The sequence below is a fragment of the Bubalus kerabau genome, chromosome X (genome assembly GCF_029407905.1).
Source record: "Bubalus kerabau isolate K-KA32 ecotype Philippines breed swamp buffalo chromosome X, PCC_UOA_SB_1v2, whole genome shotgun sequence".
In the NCBI taxonomy this organism is placed as follows: domain Eukaryota; kingdom Metazoa; phylum Chordata; class Mammalia; order Artiodactyla; family Bovidae; genus Bubalus; species Bubalus kerabau.
The window spans coordinates 152469337-152489487 of NC_073647.1; the positions used below are offsets into that span (position 1 = coordinate 152469337).

Genomic DNA, 20151 nt, shown 5'->3' on the forward strand with positions numbered 1-20151 from the left:
AGGCTATTTTTTATTTTTAAGTACTACTGCAAAAACATGCATATTTTCAAGATAAGTTATTTTACATGGATCATCTTCAGAGCTAAAAATCAGAAGCTAAACTACTAATTTATAAAGATAACTTTTTTTCCTTCAAACTTTCTATAATAATCTCAATGCTTACTGAATTCACATATCTGTGAATATCTGTTTTATTTTATACTAATGCAACATCTACATTAAAGGTAAAAGTTCTGAGCATATGTTCATAAGACAAAACTTTAAAGCTATGGAATAAGTGGTAATATTCATTTTTAAGATAGAAATAATCTGGAAACAAGTAAAACTACGGTTCAACGTAGAGGTTCTTAAACCAATATAAACAAGTCTTGATTAATCAAATCAGGACACCAGGCTTAGTATTCTAGCCTATTAGTCATTTGACTTTTTACTTAGTACTCTTACAACAGTGGCTGCAGAAAAAAACAGGTAACTCAAACCAGTTAAGTTTTACCTCCAGTCGCAGCTCTGGAGGAGGCTGGGGGAAAGAAAGCAGCAGGAAGGAAGATTTGGATGCAGATTATTTATAAAATACTAGGCAGTTAATTTGAGCTTTTCCTGTTCTGTATCACCACACATCAAAGTTGACTGTATATTTTACACATAAAATGAAAACAGATGTGTGAGTATATTAGAAAAATGATACATGCTAACCTAAATATAGGCAACAAATTATCACCCGTATCCATCCTTCTCTCCAAGTCTGCCAACAAATAAACAATGTTTCTGTTAAATGCTAATAAATACATTTGGCATTATAAATTTCAGAACCAGGTCTGGTACAGGAAGATCCTAAAAGAGCACTATATTATCTACATATGAAAGCTATAAAATTCTCTAAGAAACCAATCGATAGACTGCAACCAGTGGAAAGTGTCTTTGGAAGTCTACATTTGGGAAAAAGGTAGAATTACGACACTCAACTGTAAACTTCACCTCATAATAGTAAACATAATCTTATGAGCATAATACACAGAGATAATCATTTTTCCAACATACAGGACATTGTTTACCTAGTAAATTAACTTGGCTACAGAATAGGTTCACTGTTAAAACTTCTTCTACCTATATAACTAGAAGTCATTTGTTGAGGCCTGCCCAGAGTCAAATCTCCCCTTTGCCTTTCCCAGCAACACTTAGTGTATCTGAAATTTGAATGAATGTGATCCACTGAGAGAATCAGGAAAGATTAAAGGTTCTTGATGCCATACTAAGGACTTCTAACTTTCTCTAAGGAATGTTAAACCACTGAAAGATTTCAAAAATTTGAAACCACAGGATTGTACTTCTGAGTAATAAAGATCCTGGTGACAGTGTTGAAGATGGGGGAGTGAAGTGACACTGGAGGTGAAGTCATAAATTAGGAAATAGTTACAAGTACTTAATTAAAGGGAGACTTTGGAAGACAATCTGGCAGCGAACAGAAATGCATACACTTAGAAATTTCATTTCTAGATATTAACCGAGGGAAATAATCCTACATAATAATGAAGACTTTTTTCTGGAATGTTCACTGTGCTATTTTTTTTTAAAAAAAGCAAAAACTTCAATGACCACCAATAGGGGAATGAATAGATACGGATGGAATATCATCTTATAGCTAAGAGGAATGAATTAGATGTGTATCATCGAGCCTCTTGATGAAGGTGAAAGAGGAGAGCAAAAAAGCCGGCTTAAAACTCAGAATATTCAGAAAACTAAGATCATGGCATCTGGTCCCATCACTTCATGGCAAATAGATGGGGAAAACAAATGAAAGCAGTGACGGATTTTATTTTCTTGAGCTCCAAAATCACTGTGAATGGTGACCGCTGCCATGAAATTAAAAGACGCTTGCTCTTTGGAAGAAAATCTATGACAAACCTAGACAGCATATTAAAAAGCAGGGACATTACTTTGCTGATAAAGGTCCATCTAGTCAAAGCTATGGTTTTTTCAGTAGTCGTGCATGGATATGAGAGTTGGACCATAAAGAAGGCTGAGCGCCAAAGAACTGATGCTTTCGAATTGTGGTGTTGGAGCAGACCCTTGGACAGCAAGGAGATCCAACCAGTCCATCCTAAAGGAGATCAACCCTGAACATTCAATGGAAAGACTGATGCTAAAGCTGCAATACTTTGGCCACCTGATGCAGATGACTCATTGGAAAAGATCCTAATCTGGGAAAGACTGAAGGCAAAAGGAGAAGGGGGAGGCAGAGGATGAAATGGTTAGATAGCACCATCTACTCAATGGACATAAATTTGAGCAAATTCAGGGAGATAGCAAACTCAGGACAGGGAAGCCTGGTGTGCTGCAGTCCAAGAGGCTGCAAAGAGTCAGACAGGACTTAGACTGAACAGCAACACTGTGGCTTGATTTCAAAAATCAAATGAAAAAATATTAAGTTGCAGAAATATGTATACTGTAGAATATTATGTATAAAAATCAAAACAGATAAAATAGCATAATATACTTTGTTTACCTACAATGGCTACATTCCCTGACTGCATTTTCTGTGCCAGGCACTGTTCTAAGCACTTTGGACTAATGTACTTATTCCTCAGAACATCCTTATGCTATAGGTACTATTATCCTCAGATGGGGAAACTGAGACATGGAAGTTAAGGATCTTCACAAAGGCCTGCAGATTGGAAGTGACAGAGACAGGATTCAAACATAGGCTGCTGCTGCTGCTGCTAAGTCGCATCAGTCGTGTCCGACTCTGTGCAACCCCATAGACGGCAGCCCACCAGGCTCCCCTGTCCCTGGGATTCTCCAGGCAAGAATTCTGGAGCGCGTTGCCATTTCCTTCTCCAATGCATGAAAGTGAAAAGTGAAAGTGAAGTCGCTCAGTCGTGTCTGACTCAGCAACCCCATGGACTGCAGCCTACCAGACTCCTCCGTCCATGGGATTCTCCAGGCAAGAGTACTGGAGTGGGTTGCCATTGCCTTCTCCCTCCAACATAGGCAGCCTGGTCCAAAATTAAAAAGCAAAGGTGTCAGGATTCATGACAAATCCTGGTGACTGTCTAGTCTGGAGAAGAAGGATATCAGAGTAGGGGAGTGGAGCCAGACAGAGACTTTAGCCATACTTGAGATACTGTTTCAAGGTTATATTCAAATACAATATTACAAATAAGATGAACACAATGTTCATTTTCCCCCATAATAAAGATAAGAAAGTTTGGGGAAAAAGATGCTCAAGTGTCCATCCTGTTTGACTATGGCTGGTGGGAGTACGGGGACTGTTCTTTTCTTCTTATAATTTCTTTGCAGTTTTCTGTTGCAACAAGCAAAAATGTCTCCAGACATGGTCAAAAAGTCCCCCCGGGGGCAAAACTGCCCCAAGTGAGAACTATCTTAATTTAGACATCATCACGCACAATACCAGGCTGGATGAAGCACAAGCTGGAATCAAGATTGCTGGGAGAAATATCAATAACCTCAGATACACAGATGACACCACCCTTATGGCAGAAAGTGAAGAAGAACTAAAGAGCCTCTTGATGAAAGTGAAAGGGGAGAGTGAAAAAGTTGGCTTAAAACAACATTCAGAAAACTAAGATCATGGCATCTGGTCCCATCAGATCAGATCAGATCAGTCGCTCAGTCGTGTCCGACTCTTTGCGACCCCATGAATCGCAGCATGCCAGGCCTCCCTGTCCATCACCAACTCCCGGAGTTCACCCAGACTCACGTCCATCAAGTCAGTGATGCCATCCAGCCATCTCATCCTCTGTCGTCCCCTTCTCCTTTTGCCCCCAATCCCTCCCAGCATCAGAGTCTTTTCCAATGAGTCAACTCTTCGCATGAGGTGGCCAAAGTACTGGAGTTTCAGCTTTAGCATCTTTCCTTCCAAAGAAATGCCAGGGCTGATCTCCTTCAGAATGGACTGGTTGGATCTCCTTGCAGTCCAAGGGACTCTCAAGAGTCTTCTCCAACACCACAGTTCAAAAGCATCAATTCTTCGGTGCTCAGCCTTCTTCACAGTCCAACTCTCACAGCCATACATGACCACAGGAAAAACCATAGCCTTGACTAGACGGACCTTTGTTGGCAAAGTAATGTCTCTGCTTTTGAATATGCAATCTAGGTTGGTCATAAATTTCCTTCCAAGGAGTAAGCGTCCGGTCCCATCACTTCATGGCAAATAGATGGGGAAACAATGGAAACAGTGAGAGACTTTATTTTCTTGGACTCCAAAATCACTGCAGATGGTGGCTGCAGCCATGAAATTAAAAGACAATTGCTCCTTAGAAGAAAAGCTATGACCAACCTAGAGAGCATATTAAAAAGCAGAGACATTACTTTGCCAACAAAGGTCCAGTCAAAGCTATGGTTTTTCCAGTAGTCATGTATGGATGTGAGAGTTGGACTATAAAGAAAGTTGAGCACCAAAGAATTGATGCTTTTGCACTGTGGTGTTGGAGAAGACTCGAGAGTCCCTTGGACTACAAGGAGATCCAACCCGTCAATTCTAAAGGAAATCAGTCCTGAATATTCATTGGAAGGACTGATGCTGAAGCTGAAACTCCAATACTTTGGCCTCCTGATGCGAAGAACTGACTCACTGGAAAAGACCCTGATGCTAGGAAAGATTGAAGGCGGGAGGAGAAGGGGACGACAGAGCATGAGACGGTTGGATGGCATCACCGACTCAATGGACATGAGCTTGAGTAAACTCCGGGAGTTGGTGATGGACAGGGAGGCCTGGCGTGCTGCAGTCCATGGGTCGCAAGGAGTCGAACATGACCGACTGAGCGACTGAACTGAACTGAAGATGCTTTATATCTTTAAACTTTACATAGCTGTTTCAAAGATTTCAAAGTTAAATCCTTTGTTAAGTACCTCACACTCCAAGTGAGAAAGATGCTGCAGAAGTGAAGAAAGTTGCAAGTGAAGTAATTCCCAAACAGAGAAAGCACTAGTAATAATCTAGTTGTCATTCCAGAGAACGAGGTGCACAGGCCTGGGGATGCCCACTTCCTAACCGGTCTTCCGCAATAACGGGACTAGGGGAGCCAAGCCCAGCCCCGCTACCTCTCGGCGAAGGTCGGGTCAAGGAACAAGCCGCCAGCCCTACCTCTACGCGTGAGACCCTTGCTCAGCACAACAGCAACAATCCCGCAGCAGCAACGCCAAAAATACGTCCAGTGTCCTGCAGCTCCAAACCTCCCGCCTTCGCGCTGCATCTTGGGAGGTCCAGGCCGGAGGCTGCGTCCAGCGCAGAGGAGGCGGAGCCTGCCCATCCGGCCAGAACTCGGTTGCCATGGGAGCCTGAGGAGGCGGGGCCTCCGGGGAATGTTGTAAAAGTGAATGGCAGGCGGAGCTCGCACGGGCGGACCTCTGCAAGGGAAGAGCCCGAGATTCGCGGGCTGGCGGGGGAGGGTCCGCAGTTCAGGACGTCGGGGGCGGGGCCCGAACGTGAAGCGAATGGAAAGCCAGGTTGAGGGCCTGGTCCCGCCTCCAGACCCGAGCGGACGCACCAGATAGGGCGGCGTGGCGACGCTTCCGCCTTCCTTCCGTTGTCACGCGACCGCCTCCACCTCCCTCTCTTCCCTCTTTACCTCCTGGCCAGCTTGCCCAGTGCTGAGATATTCGGACCGCAGCTGTGGAAAGGAGCGACGCCAACTCTGATCATGTCCACGACCGCGACTATCGCCGAGGTGAGGAGCTGACCGGATCACTGCCGGACCCCGAAGCCGCCTCTGAGGCGAGGGGGCCGCACGCTCAGGTGCAGGTGGGCTGGGCTTAGGGGAAGTGAGATGGTGCCTGTAACGTCTAAGCGTCCCTTCGTGTCTCTCTTCTAGTATCAAGCCCAGAATAAAGCCAAGCTCATCTCTGAGGTTCGACGGAGGTTTGAAGCTGAGTATGTGACAGGTGGGTACCGCGATCTTGGTGTTGAGGCAGGTGTGCCATGAGCGGCCCCAACTTTGCTGAGATGTTTGCTGGGGTCTCTGTGGAAGCTGATAGGGACCATTTCGATCCTCACGAGGACCGTGCCTTCCACGTTTTCTAGGTTTTCTCTCCTTAATATGGCAAGGATACTGCTCCAGTTGGGCAAGTGACGTGTCTCTTGCTTCCTAAAGGGTTAGTGTGAGTTAGAAATTCATGTTTCGAGTATCTCGAGTTTATGGAACTTTCAGGACACTTGTTAGGCCCTCAGCTCAGGTGACGCCGTTCCTGTGCTGACCTCTCAGGAACAACAACCGAGAAAATGAACCTGGAAATTGCCGAAATACTATTCACGTGTGCTTAATTGAGTATCTGACTCCCTAGGTTAGTTTGCCTAATTCTACTTTATACAACCCAGCAGGTGCCCGCGAAGTAGGCCCCCCTGTGCTGGAGCAGGTTCTTTTCATCTCACACTGTACCTAGCAAAGTACCCGTGCGTCCCAAATTGATTTATTGGGTGAACCTCTCTGTCCCTATGTCACAGATAACTGGAGTTGTCCAATATTTAACTGATGATTTAATACCCGTACAGTAATTTTCAAAATCCTGCAGGATAATTTATTGTAAGTACAGACTAAAGACCAGTCCTGACCCTGCCTCTTAATAGCTTGCTTGTCTTTTCTGAGCCCCTGATTCCATATTTGTGAAGTTTGACTAACTAGGAGGATTAAATGAAAATATGTATAGCAAACTGTGTAGCATGGGGTTAGCATATAGTAGGCTCGCAGTAAGTAGTTTTCCTCAGTAGCCTTTTTGGTTACATGAAAGAAGTTCAGCTTCTACATCTTGACTTCAGTGCTGAGGGTTCCCTGCAACTTCAGATGGCACTAGCTTGTATGTCAGTTGATAACCTAGAACAAAGAAAGAAATCTGTTCTGAATAACCTGGTCAGTAAATCTTTTCATCCCTCCCTGTCAATTTTCTTCACAACCCAAATCTTGTACCGGAGAGTTGCAAAAGCATTTAATTCACTTTTAGCCCAATGAGATAGCTGGTTCCAGTAAAGAGATAATTCTAACATTGATTTCTATGGAAACATAATTCTTAGCTGTATAGTTTATAATATTGTGAAGTAGCCCAGAACTTGACCTAATGTGCTAGTACTCAACAATAGTTGTTTACTTAGGCCCAAGGGAGGAAGCAGGATACAGCCAGGAGAATTTAGTAATAGATAAAATCTTAAAGGTCATCTCCGTCCAACCTTCTCATTTTTACAGTGAAGAAAGTGAACTCTGGAGAGAGTAAATAATTTGCTCAAATTCAATTCAAATAATTGCTCTGAATTCACTGTAGTAATCTTTTGGCAACGCCAGCATATCTAATTAGATCATGGCCCTCCTCAGCTTGAAACCCTCTAGTACCATTCTACTGTGTTTAGGAAAAAAAAAAAAATCTCAGTTATTTTTGGTGGTCTGCAACACCATCCTCATGTTACTACTTTTCTTGCTCAGTGCAGATTTCACCACTGCCCACAATAAGAAATATATTATATATTGCAGTCTAGTATTCACTCATACACATCACTGAAGCAACAGTTCATTAAAGAATACTTATGTTGAAAACCTCTGACTCCCTGGTACACTGATGTACAAAATTAACATCATAACCTACAGATGTGACCCACAGAATAGTGTGACCAGCTTCTTTTATGCCCTTCAAACTTACTTGAGTCTGTTTCCATCTCGGGACCTTTCCATTTCTCTGCCTGGAAGACTCCACCAAGCATAGCTAGGTTCTGCTTTTCCATCTTGGTTTAAATGTATCTGAGAGACCTTTGCTGTTTATTAAATGGCCTCCCTGTCTTGTCTCCATTACAGTTCTTATCATAACCTATAACTCTGGTTATTAAATGGCCTCCCTGTCTTATCTCTTTTATCATCACCTGTAACCTCCCTCGTTCATTTGTTGACTTATTATTGTTCATTTCCTTCAGTAAAATGTGGGTCTGGGGCAACCTGTGGGCCAGGGCCATGAGGGCAGGGTCTGACTCCCCTCTGTATACTTAGCACAGTTCTCAATACATAGTCATTGACTGAATATAGCAACACTTAAATATAAACATACATATACATATGAAGATGAGTCCAAGTCTGTATGAAGGGCTGTCCTGTCTCCTCTCCCCCACAAAAATCTGGCAAAGAGCAGTCCTCACAAAATGTCTCATAAAGACCAGTGTTATTTCAAAGTAAAGCACTGTCTGGCATTAAGTATAAGGAGGGTTTTGTCACACCTGGGTATGTGTGAATGAGTTATCTGCACAGCCATGGCAAATACTGATTTAATTAATTTAAAGACTTGCATTGGTAAGGAAAAGAAAAATTCTTGAGACTTTCTCCCCTGAAAGTTTCAGTTGTTTCGTGAAATAGAGCATTGGGTAAAGGTAGAGTGGGAAACTGGCGCAAAGGGTTTGATGATTTATCTGTGTTCTCCCTTTCAAGCTTACTTTTTAGAAGTTAGCTAGATGTTCAGAACAACCACTTTCCTCCTTCCTCTTTGATTCTCCCTTTTCTCTCACCATTAACAATATTTTGTTTCAGAAGTGGCTTTAGGCAGACTTAAGCAAACATGTTTTTCCTAAAGGAAAATATTATCTGCAGTGTATCAGTTTATACACTGGCTGAACTCCAACAGCTCTTTTGGGGGTGGGTTCTTGGAAATTCCAAGCATGTTTTTGTTTCCACAGAAATTATTACCAATTATGGATAGATTTCTGGCTGCTAAAAGAACAAATTTGAAGGTCGTAATTGTTGTAGCACTGCTAATTGTCCTTTTTATCCCTCATTGTTTCTCTGAGAAATTTCATGCTGAGTCCCACTCTCTCTTCCTCCTCCTTGTGGCCAGGGCAAGAGACTAGTCTCTTGTGACAAAAATTTATTCAGTTCCTGTTTCATTCTGGGAAGCAGTTTGCCAATATTAGAGATAGAGCCCCTTCCTGAACTACTATAATCTAGTAAAGGTGTTAAGACAGAAATATTAAAGGCAAATGCTGTCCAGAGGACTAGGAATGCTAAAATAATTTCTGCAGGAGTCCAAGACCAGGAAAAATCACATCTAATTTGGGTGACTGAGTTAGCACAGAGTTGGAAAAACCTTCTCAGAAAAGGCGGTATTTCTCAAGAACTTGGGGAGATGTTAGAACTCGGCCAGCCAGATAGCGAATGTGATCCAGGTGGATCAGATAGTCCAGGTTGAGCTGCTTAAGTGAGAAGGTATGGGGCATGTTTGAGAAGCCAGAGGAAGTCCACTTTGATGATCCTTAAGGAGCACATCTGACCAAAAACAGTGGGCGTATGGCGTGGAGATCCATGGCCACTGAAGCAATACATTTGTATGCAACTGAGGTTTGTGGGTTTTATTATTTTAGGCTTGTTATCTGATTCTACAAGTATGTGAATTTATTTAAATAAATTTGTGTTATACCAAAAACAGTCCAGAGGATGTCCCATAAACTTATCATACAGAGATACAGCTCTTCTAACAGTGAACGAACTTTTTTCTATACATTAAAACAAACACTTAAAAGATCATTCTGTATGTAGTTTTCTGTGTTCTATTTTTTATTGCCATGATTTTATTTCCCCATATTAGGAAGTAACCAACATTTAACATTACTTAATATTCAGTTATGTAAATAAAAGAGAATTTTCTTTTATCTGAAATAGCCTCTTTTGGACATTTAGATTATTTCCCCTTTTTTTTGTTTGTTAATATTTGTGCAGTAGTTCAGATTGTTTCCTGAAGAGTCATGTCTAGAAATAGAATTATTGAAGAGTGAATAGTTTAGGACACTTGACATGTGTGCTTAATTCTCCTCCATATAAATTGCACCAAGCTTAATTCCCACTATTACATAGGAAAGTGTTAAGGTCACTATAGCCTTACCCAGATTAGGATCATTTCTTAATGCTTTTTTCTTGGTTTTAATTTGCATTTGATTACTAGTGAGAATAAACTTCATCTATTTATATCCATTTGTAGTTTAAAATTCTTTTTTTCATTAGTGTGTGGCTTTTAAGATTGGTTTGGCCTTTTCTTGTTTGTCACTCTGACTTTTTTTCATTTTTTGAATGAATGTATTCAAAATTACCCATTCCTCTCTGCTTTCTTCCATTGCTGTTACATTAAATAATTGTCTCTTATTCAGTAACTTGTTCTAGTGCTATTGTTTTGTGTTGGTCTCTTATTTCTTAATTTTGAAATATATTTTACATATAAAATGTGTAAAACATAAACACCCATATACTCGCTACTCAGAACTTTCTGTGTATCCCCAACTCTGCCATTCACACGGTAGTTGCCTATCCTGCATTTGCTGTTACCCAGTCTCTTGCTTCGGAGAAGGCAAAGGCACCCCACCCCAGTACTCTTGCCTGGAAAATCCCATGGATGGAGGAGCCTGGAAGGCTGCAGTCCATGGGGTCGCTGAGGGACTGAGCGACTTCACTTTCACTTTTCACTTTCACGCATTGGAGAAGGAAATGGCAACCCATTCCAGTGTTCTTGCCTGGAGAATCCCAGGGACAGGGGAGCCTGGTGGGCTGCCGTCTATGGGGTCGCACAGAGTTGGACACGACTGAAGTGACTTAGCAGCAGCAGCAATCTCTTGCTTTTCATTAGCTTTGCCACCTGTGATGTTTTCCTCACCACTGCTTTATTAAGTTTGCCTCTTTTTTGAACTTGAAATAAAAGCTGAATATATTTCTTCATGATTTGCATCTGTGCTCATCTCTTTGCTCAAGAGTCATTCTTACTGTAGTTGATTCCTTTTTACAGTCATGGTGTATCAACAGTTCACAGAATGGAAATACCAATTGATGAATTTGGTGTTCTTTCTGGATTTTACTACTATGTACAATGCTGCTATAAACATTCCTAAATATCTGATGCCTAGACTTTGTCTAGAGCAGTGGTTCTCAAAATTGGTCTAGGAACTATAGTTTCTTGAGATGATTTCAAAGAGCTTCAGAGTCCAAACTATTTCCATAATAACACTAAGACATCATTTTCCTTATTCACTGACATTCTCTCACAAGCACACAGTGGGGTTTCCCAGAGGTTACATGGCATGTGATGATATTACTCTGACAGATGATAGAATAAAGTGCTTATGTGTGGTTATATTTAAATTTTTTCTCAGTTACGATACCTAATGTAGTAACTACCAGTAAATATAACCCATAGAAACAAAAAAGTCTTTAGAGGCCTCAGTTATTTTTTAAAACACATTATTTTATATTGAAGTATAGTTGATTTACAGTGTTGTAATAGTTTCAGATGTACAGCAAAGGGACTCAGCCATACATATACATGTATCCATTTTCCCCCAAACTCCCCTTTCATCCCAGCTGCTGTGTAACACTGAGCAGAGTTCCCTGTGCTATACAGTAGGATCTTATTGGTTGTCTGTTTTAAATATAGCAGTTTGTACTTGTCATTCCCAAACTCCTAGCCATCCCTTAACCTCATCTTTCCCCCCTGGCAACCATAAGTTCATCCTCTAAGTCTGTGAGTCTATTTCTGTTTTGTCAATAAGTTCATTTATATCATTTTGTTTTAAATTCCACATATAAGGGATGTCATGGGGGTATTTCTTCTTGTGTGAGGTAACTCAGTGTGACTCTCTCTGGGTCTATTCATGTTGCTACAAATGGTGTTATTTCACTGTCTTTTATGGCTGGGTAATATTCCATTGTGTATATGTGCTGCATCTTCTTTACGTATTCCTCTGTCGGTGGACACTTAGGTTCCTTCCATGTCTTGGCTATTGTAAACAATGCTGCGCTGAACATTGTGGTGCATGTATGCTTTCAGATCATGTTTTTCTCTGAATATGCCCAGGAATGGGATTGCAGGGTGATATGGTAGCTCCATTCTTAGTTTTTTAAGGAACTTCCATACTGTTCTCCATAACGCTTGTAGAAACTTAACGTTCCTACCAACAATGTGGGAAGGTTCCCTTCTCTCCATATCCTCTCTCACATTTGTTGTTTGGATTTTTTGATGATAGCCATCTTGAGTGGTGTGAGATGATATCTCATTGTAGTTTTTATTTCCATTTCTCTAAAAATTAGTGATGTTGAACATCTTTTCATGTGCCTCTTGGCCATCTGTGTATCTTCTTTGGAGAAATGTCTCTTTAGGTCTTCTGCTCATTTTTTGATTGGATTGTTTTGATTATATTAAACGTCATGAGCTGTTTGTAAATTTTGGAGACTAATCCCTTGTCAGTCACATCATTTGCAAATATTTTCTCCTAATCTCTGGGTTAGAAGAATTGATGCTTTTGAACTGTGGTGTTGGAGAAGACTCTTGAGAGTCCCTTGGACTGCAAGGAGATCCAACCAGTCCATCCTAAAGGAGATCAGTCCTGAGTATTCATTGGAAGGACTGATGCTGAAGCTCCAACACTTTGGCTACCCAATTCGAAGAACAGACTCATTGGAAAAGACCCTGATGCTGGAAAAGATTGAAAATGGGAGGAGAAGGGGACGACAGGATGAGATGGTTGGATGGTATTACCGACTCAGTGGATCTGAGTTTGAGTGAACTCCAGGAGTTGGTGATGGACAGGGAGGCCTGGCATGCTGCAGTCCATGGGGTCGCAAAGAGTTGAACATGACTTAGCGACTGAACTGGGTTATCTTTTTGTTTTATTAATTGTTTCCTTCACTGTGCAAAATCTTTGGAGTTTAAGTACGTCCCATTTGTTTATTTTTATTTTCATTATTCTGGGAGACAGATTGAAAAAAAGTATTGCTGGGATTTATGACAAAGTGTGTTCTGCCTATGTTTTCCTCTAGGAGTTTTATAGTGTCTGCTCTCACATTTAGGTCTTTAATACATTTTGAGCTTATTTTTGTGTATTGTGTTTAAGAATGATCAGATTCATTTTTTTACATGTGGCTGTCTGATTTTCCCAGCACCATTTGTTGAAGAGATTGTCTTTCCAACATTGTGAAGTCTTGCCTCCTTTGTCATAGGTTAATTGGCCATAGGTGCATGGGTTTATTTCTAGGCTTTGTGTCCTATTCCATTGATCTGTATTTCTGTTTTTGTGTCCGTACAATAGTGTTTTGATGACTATAGCTTTGTAGTACAGTCTGAAGTCAGAGCCTGATTCCTCCAATTCCATTTTTCTTTCTCAAGATTGCTTTGGCTGTTTGGTGTCTTCTGTGTCTCCATACAGTTCTGTGAAAAATGCCATTGGTAACTTGATGGGGATTGCAATCTATAGATTGCCTTCGGTAATATAGTCAGTTGCATGATACTGATTCTTCCAGTCCATGAACATGATATGATATTTCTTTCCATCCATCTGTGTCAGAGTACAGATCTCTTCTCTCCTTAGGTAGGTTTATTCCTAAATATTTTATTCTTTTTGATGATGTTAGATGGAATTGTGTCTTGAATTTCTCTTTTTCATCTTTTGTTGTTAGTGTATAGAAATGCAGCAGATTTCTGTGTATTAATTTTGTAACCTGCAACTTTATGAAATTCATTGAGTTCTAGTAGTTTTCTGGTAGCATCTTTAGGATCATCTATGTGTAGTATCATGTCATGTGTGAACAATGACAGTTTAACTTCTTTTCCAGTTTAGATTCCCATTATTTCTTTTTCTTCTCTGATTGCTGTATGTAGCTAGGACTTTCAAAATTATTTTGAATAAAAGTGATGAGAGTGGACATCCTTATCTTGTTCCTGATCCTAGAGGGAAAGCTTTCAGTTTTTCACCATTGAGTATGATGTTAGCTGTAGGTTTGTCATATATAGCCTTTATTATGTTGAGGTAGGTTCCCTTTATGCCCACTTTCTGGAGAGTTTTTCATCTTAAATGGCTGCTGAATATTGTCAAAAACTTTTTTGGAGTCTATTGAGATGGTTATATGATTTTTATTCTTCAATTTGTTGATGTAGTGTATCACACTGATTGATTTGCAGATACTGAAAAATCCTTACATCTCTGGGATAGATCACACTTGATCCTGGTGTAAGATTCTTTTAATCTGTTGTTGGATTCAGATTGCTAATATTTTATTGAGGATGTTTGCATCTGTGTTCATCAATGACATTGGCCTGTAATTTTCTTTTTTGTGGTATCTTTATGTGATTTTGGTATCAGGGTGATTGTGGCCTCATAGAGTGAATTTGGGAGCTTTCCATCCACTGCAGTTTTTTGGAAGAGTTTTAGAAGGATAGGTGTTAGCTCTTATCTAAATGTTTGATAGAATTTGCCTGTGAAGCCATCAGGTCCTGGACTTTTGTTTGTTGGGAGTTTTTTTTTAAATCACAGTTTCAGTTTCAGTGCTGGTGATTGATCTGTGCATATTTTCTATTTCTTCCTGGTTCAGTCTTGGGAGACTGTACCTTTCTAAGAAATTGTCCATTTCTTCCAGGTTGTCCATTTTGTTGGCATATGGTTGCTTGTGGTAGTCTCTTAGGATCCTTTGTATTTTTGTAGTGTCAGTTGTAACTTGTCCTTCTTTTCTAAATTTATTGATTTGAGACCTCTCCATTTTTTCCTTAATGAGCCTAGCTAAAGGTTTAGCAATTGTGTTTCTTTTCAAAGAACCAGTCTTTAGTCTTCATTGATCTTTTCTATTGTTTTCTTCATTTTTCATTTATTTCTGCTCTGATCTTTATGATTTCTTTCCTCCCACTCACTTTGGATTTTGTTTGTTCTTTCTGTATTTGTTTTAGGTGTAAGTTTAGGCTGTTTGAGATTTTTCTTGTTTCTTGAGGTAAAATTGCATTGCTCTGAACTTCACTTCTAGAACTGCTTTTGCTGCGCTCCATAGGTTTTTGATCATTGTGCTTTCATTTTCATTTATATCTAGCTAGTTTTTGGTTTCCTCTTTGATTTCTTCAGTGATCCATTGGTGGTTTAGTACCATATTGTTTAGCATACACCTGTTTGTATTTTTTTTTATAGTTTTCCTTCTTATAGTTTATTTCTAACCTTGTAGCATTGTGATTGGAAGAGATGCTTGATATGATTTCAGTTGTCTTAAATTTACCAAGACTCAACTTGTGGCCCAGCATGTGGTCAGTCCCCGAGAACATTACATATGCATTTGGAAAGAATGAGTATTCTGCTGTGTTTTGGGTTTTTTTTTTTTTTTTTTTTTTTTTGTATTGGGGTATAGCCGATTAACAAACAATGTGATAGTTTCAGGTGAACAGCAAAGGGTCTCAGGTATTCATATACATGTATCCATTCTCCCCACACTCTCCTGCTGCTGCTGTAAAAAAAAAAAAATATTGCTTAATTTTGACTGTGCTGGGTCTTGGCCACTGCATGCAGGCTTTCTCTAGTTGTGGTGAGTGGGAGCTACTCTTTGTCGCCATGCATGGGGTTCTTATTGCAGAGCACAGGCTCTGGGGCGCATGGGCTTCAGTAGGTGTGGTGCACAGGCTTTGTTGCTCCACTGCATGTGCAGTCTTCCAGAGCAGGATTGAAGCCATGTCTCCTGCATTGCAGGAGGATTGTTAACCACTGGACCACCAGGGAAGTCCTATTCTGTTGCCTTGGATGGAATGTAGAGCCCTCAGTGTAAAAGGGGTCCAGAGACCAAGAAGTTTGAAAACTTCTGTAGCCAGCTGTGAACTGGGTGAGTGGTAGAATAGATTCTCAGTCCACTTTACTAGATAATCTAGTTTCCAAGGTGATTTCACCTGCTTTTATTTTAACCAGCAGTTTTTGAATGTCCTTGTTTTTCCACACCTTAAAAACTGGCATTGTTAGTGTTTTGTTTTTTTATTTTTTCCCATCTGATGCCATTATTAGAATATCTTATTGTGGTTTTAATTTGCATTTCTTTGAGTACAAGTGAGATTGAGCATCTCTTCATATTTTTATGGGCCATTTGGTTTCTGCTTATGAAAATAACTTCTTCAGATTCTTCTTGGCCCTTGGTTCTTATGTATACATTTTAGAATCAGTTTATTATGGTTTTGCAATTCCCCCCCACCCCCCCGCAAAAAAAAAGAACCTCTTTGGGGATTTTGAGTGGAATTGTGTTAAATCAGAAGATCAGTTTTGGGAAACTTGACATAATAATGGTTAAATCTTCGGAGAACTTGGTATACATATCAGCCAAACGCTTCCTTATGGAAAGATTTATAATTTTCTCCATAAAGGTTAACCCACTTTTATTCAGTTTATTTCCACATACTTTATATGTTTTATTTTTGTGGTGCTTTAAAGAGTATCTCTTCAGAATGTATTCTCTAGATGATTGTTGCTGGTTTATAGAAAGTATGTTTGATTTTTTACATTAATATTGGACTCAAGAACCTTATTCGTTTCAATGAATTTATCTCTAGATAAGTTGGCAATTTCTTTGTAGATTATAGTATCACCTTGAAATAATGATAGTTTTCTTTCTGACTTTTTAGAAAGAAAACTAATTGTCATTAACGATTTTTACAACTTTTAAGTACTTTTGCTTTATACTGGCTGGAACCTTTAAGAACACTGTTGAATCAGTGATAAAAGCCTACTTGTCTTATTCCTGATCTTAGATAGCCCCAAACAAGATCTCTGTAGATGTCTTTTATCAGAATGAATAGGTTTCCTTCTGTTCCTCCTTTGCTAGGTTTGGTTTTTGTTCATTGTTTTGTTCCCATCACAATTAAGCGGTGAATTTTACTAAATGCATTTTCTTCATCTGTTGAATACATTGTATCTGAAATGTTCACTTAGTTTTTCTCTTTTAATCTGTTAATATAGTTTATTGTATTAATCGGTTTTAAAAATATTTATTTTGCTGTAGTCAGTTGATATTTTCAGTAGCTGATATTTTCTTTGGAAATTTTGCATCTGTATTCAAAAATTGGTCTGTAAATTTCCTTTCTTGTATTTTTCCTGTGTGACTTTGATGTCAGAATTATTCAGGCTTCATAAAATCAGTTAGGAGTGTTTCTTTTCTCCCTGAAAGAAATGGTCATTGTGTAGTTCTAACTTGGTTCCTCATAAATTACTGCTCTTCCAGTTTGTTGCTGTTGTTTTATATTAGTGTTTGCTTTTATACCTTATATTTGCCAATATCTTTATCATTTCTTCTTAAGTTTCAGATCTTTTATCTGGTATCATTATTGTTTCATCTTGAGTATAATCTTTAGATTTTCCCTTGGTGGGATCTTGGTGGTAAATTTAATTTTGAAAGTGTCTTTATTTTTACTGCCTTTTTAATTACACAGTTAACCTTGAGGAATGTCTTCACCTTACTAGGCTGAGGGAGAGGAAGTGGTTAGAGAAGTAGAAGAACCAGGAAACTTTAGTATCATAGATGATCTCTGAGAGGAGAATTTCAGGGACAGGAAGATAAGTAGTGAATAGAAGGAACCTCTGTGGGTAAAAGTACATAAAACTGGAATTTTTCTTATCAACTGCCCTCTCTGGAAAGGAAGGGTGGAATTACACTTTTAAAGTGTAATTACACTCCTGGATAGTTTACATAAACTCTCTCGATTATGAACCATCCAAGGGATCGACCCAGGCTTTGTTCATCTTTGCATCTGCAGTTCCTAGCTCTCTTTTGAGCTAACATATGATGAGTGATCATAAATTAGTCCTCATAACTACTGAATTATGTTTTATCCCCAAGAGAGGAAGCCTTTAGAAAATAGGTAGGTAGACAGACACTTCGATTTCCTTAAATTGTGCTCTGACATTTTCCAGGTCAACTTTTTAAAGTTGTCATGGTCACAGTAAGAGGAAAAGATGTTAAGAGTTTATCAATTTTTGTCCTTATTGCATATCTACAGACCATGTAATATGATTTAGTAACTTTGTATGTAGAATATATAGTTGTGCTTTGAGAACTTTTGTAAACAGTCCCCACATATTAAGTCACAAAGGAAGTCTCAGAAATTCCAAAGCAACTAGATCAGACCATGGTCTCACCCCAGGAAGCAACTGTATGAGAAGTCATAATCAAAAGGTACTTAAAAGTAAATTGAATGTTAGGAAATTAAATAACACCTCTAAATAACCATGGATTAACAACTTCCTAGCAATGCACATAATTCTTCTGCTGAATAACCCAGAGAGTAAAGAGGATATCACAGTGGAAATTACAAAATACTTAAAGCTGACCAAGAGGATGCCTGTGGTCTTTACATTTATTTCTTAGGAATCAAGGCCCAAATAAAAATCAACTAAAAAGATTGAATTCAAGAAACTAAAAAATGAACATGAGTAAATATAGAGAAAGTAGAAGGGAATAAGAGCAGATAATTATGGTATAGGAAAAAAGATAGTCGATGTAATAAACCTAAGCTGACTTTTTGAAAGGACTAGTAAAACAGACAAACCTAGGATGACCGAATAGGAAGAAAAGGAGACGCCAAAAACATCCACTAGGAACAGAAAGCAGATCGAATTATAGCTGTGGCAGAGATTTTAAACATCATAAAAGAGGATACAATGGCAAGCTTTGTCACAGTAAGTTAGAAAACTTAGATTACATGGAAAACTTTCCAGAGAAAAGAAAAAGCATCTAAAATTGTCTCAATAAAAAGTAAAAAGCCTGAATATATCAATGACTGTGAAAGGAAATTGAATTGGTAGCCATAGTCCTCTACACTCTCCCTGCCCTACCACCACAAAGGCACACACAGACGCATAAGGCCCATGCAAGCATTTTTGTTAGCTCCAGGAATGTAAAGATAATTCATAATTAGAAAATGCAGGGGAGGAACTTACTACATTCACAACATGCTTCTCAGTGAAATTTTAATGGGCACAGTTCAACCACCAAAACTGTTTAGAAAGGCAAGTATTTAGAAGTGTCTTTCATCTCTTGTGCCTCTTCACTCCCTTTTCTCCTTGCCTTTTTAGCTAGCCGTATCTGTTTTCTCTTCCTTTTTTCTATATTTGTTGAAACAAATACAAACATATTTGCAGTAACAAGATTAAATGAGGGAAAATGTGTATGTCAATAAAGACAGAAACCACATTGGCTGTAATTCACCTTTATGAAAAGCAAACAAAACTTTTACCAAACAAGATAACTTGTTTTCTTAACTCTTCTAAAAATCCTACAGCAAAAGTCATGGTTAATCGTGAAACTTCAAAATGATTCCCAGAAAGTCAGGCAAAAGACAATGATCTTCAATATTATTTATATAATTCAACAGGATATAAAACAACCTAGTTATCAATGTGGCAAGGAAAATAAGAGGTGTAAGGTTTTCAAGTCTTGTCATTATTGGCTCATGATAGCAACACAAAAATCTCTAAACTTTCTAATGAATTGTTATTAAAGAACATTGAAAGAAGACTCCAACTAGAGAAGTAAGTCACCAAGATATAATGTCTTGTACATATTGAGCATATGAACTCAGTTCTTGAAGGATAGGAGCTGAAGCAGAAAGCCCCTCCCCTCTCTACAACAGACCAGAAGTCAGCAAAGTTCTGTTGTGTCTTATTAATATATTTTTGGTTGCGCTGGCTCTCTTTCCTGTGTCCAGGCTTTCTCTAGTTGCAGCAAGCGGAAGCTACTCTTGGTTGTGGTGTGCAGGCTTCTCATTGCGGTGGCTTCTCGTCTTGCAGAGCACAGGCTGTAGGGTGCACGGACTTTAGTAGTTGCAGCGCTTAGGCTCAGTAGTTCCAGCATGTGGGCTCTAGGGTGTGCAGACTTCAGTGGTTGTGGCTCTTGTGCTTAGTTGGCTCTGCAGCATGTGGAATTTTCCCAGGCGAGAGATCGAACCCGTGTGCCCTGCATTGCCAAGTGGATTCTTATCCACTGGACCACCAGGGAAGTCCCCGTGTGTGTTTTTAATAGCCCTTGAGCTCAGAATGGTTTTTCTATTGGTAAAGCGTTGCTAAAAAAAAAAAGAAAAAGAATCAGCAACAGAGGCCATATGTGGCCATCAGAGGCTAAGATCCTTAGATGTTTATCCTCTGGCCCTTTACCAATTTTGCCAACCCCTGTAGTAGCCCCAGAGTTTTCAAAGTGTGGTCTCTGAAGCAGCAGCATTTTGTAGGGACTTGCTGCAAGTGCAGATTCTGAGATCTCACCCACAAATTACTGGGCCCCATGAATTTAGAGGTAGGGCCCCAGTCATCCCTGTTTTAACACACCTTCCTGGTGACTCTGATAGCTGCTAAAGTTTGAGAATCGCTGCTGGAGGCCAGTGGCTTAATCCCACCATAGACAGTCACCTGCTTGT

The 20151-nt window shown here is 39.6% G+C and overlaps 2 protein-coding genes across 10 annotated transcripts in view; one reads left to right on the forward strand and one right to left on the reverse strand.

Moving 5' to 3' along the window:
- Positions 1 to 5724, reverse strand: part of FANCB (FA complementation group B) — a 34434-nt gene extending 28710 nt beyond the window's left edge. For 4 of the 5 annotated variants that reach the window (XM_055564563.1, XM_055564562.1, XM_055564559.1 and 1 more), the window contains exon 1: positions 5105 to 5374. The gene's annotated coding sequence lies outside the window, so the exon portion shown is untranslated. Of the gene's footprint in view, positions 1 to 5104; positions 5375 to 5588 lie in introns of those variants that run through there. The other variant, XM_055564561.1, reaches the window with a different exon arrangement.
- The window catches only part of MOSPD2 (motile sperm domain containing 2), an 86677-nt gene continuing 72053 nt past the window's right edge, over positions 5528 to 20151 (forward strand). For 3 of the 5 annotated variants that reach the window (XM_055564564.1, XM_055564567.1, XM_055564566.1), the window contains exons 1-2: positions 5528 to 5687; positions 5832 to 5901. In XM_055564564.1, the coding sequence (XP_055420539.1) occupies positions 5661 to 5687; positions 5832 to 5901 (97 nt within the window). In that variant the 5' untranslated portion in view covers positions 5528 to 5660. Of the gene's footprint in view, positions 5688 to 5831; positions 5902 to 9182; positions 9318 to 15357; positions 15585 to 20151 lie in introns of those variants that run through there. The other 2 variants (XM_055564568.1, XM_055564565.1) reach the window with 2 other exon arrangements.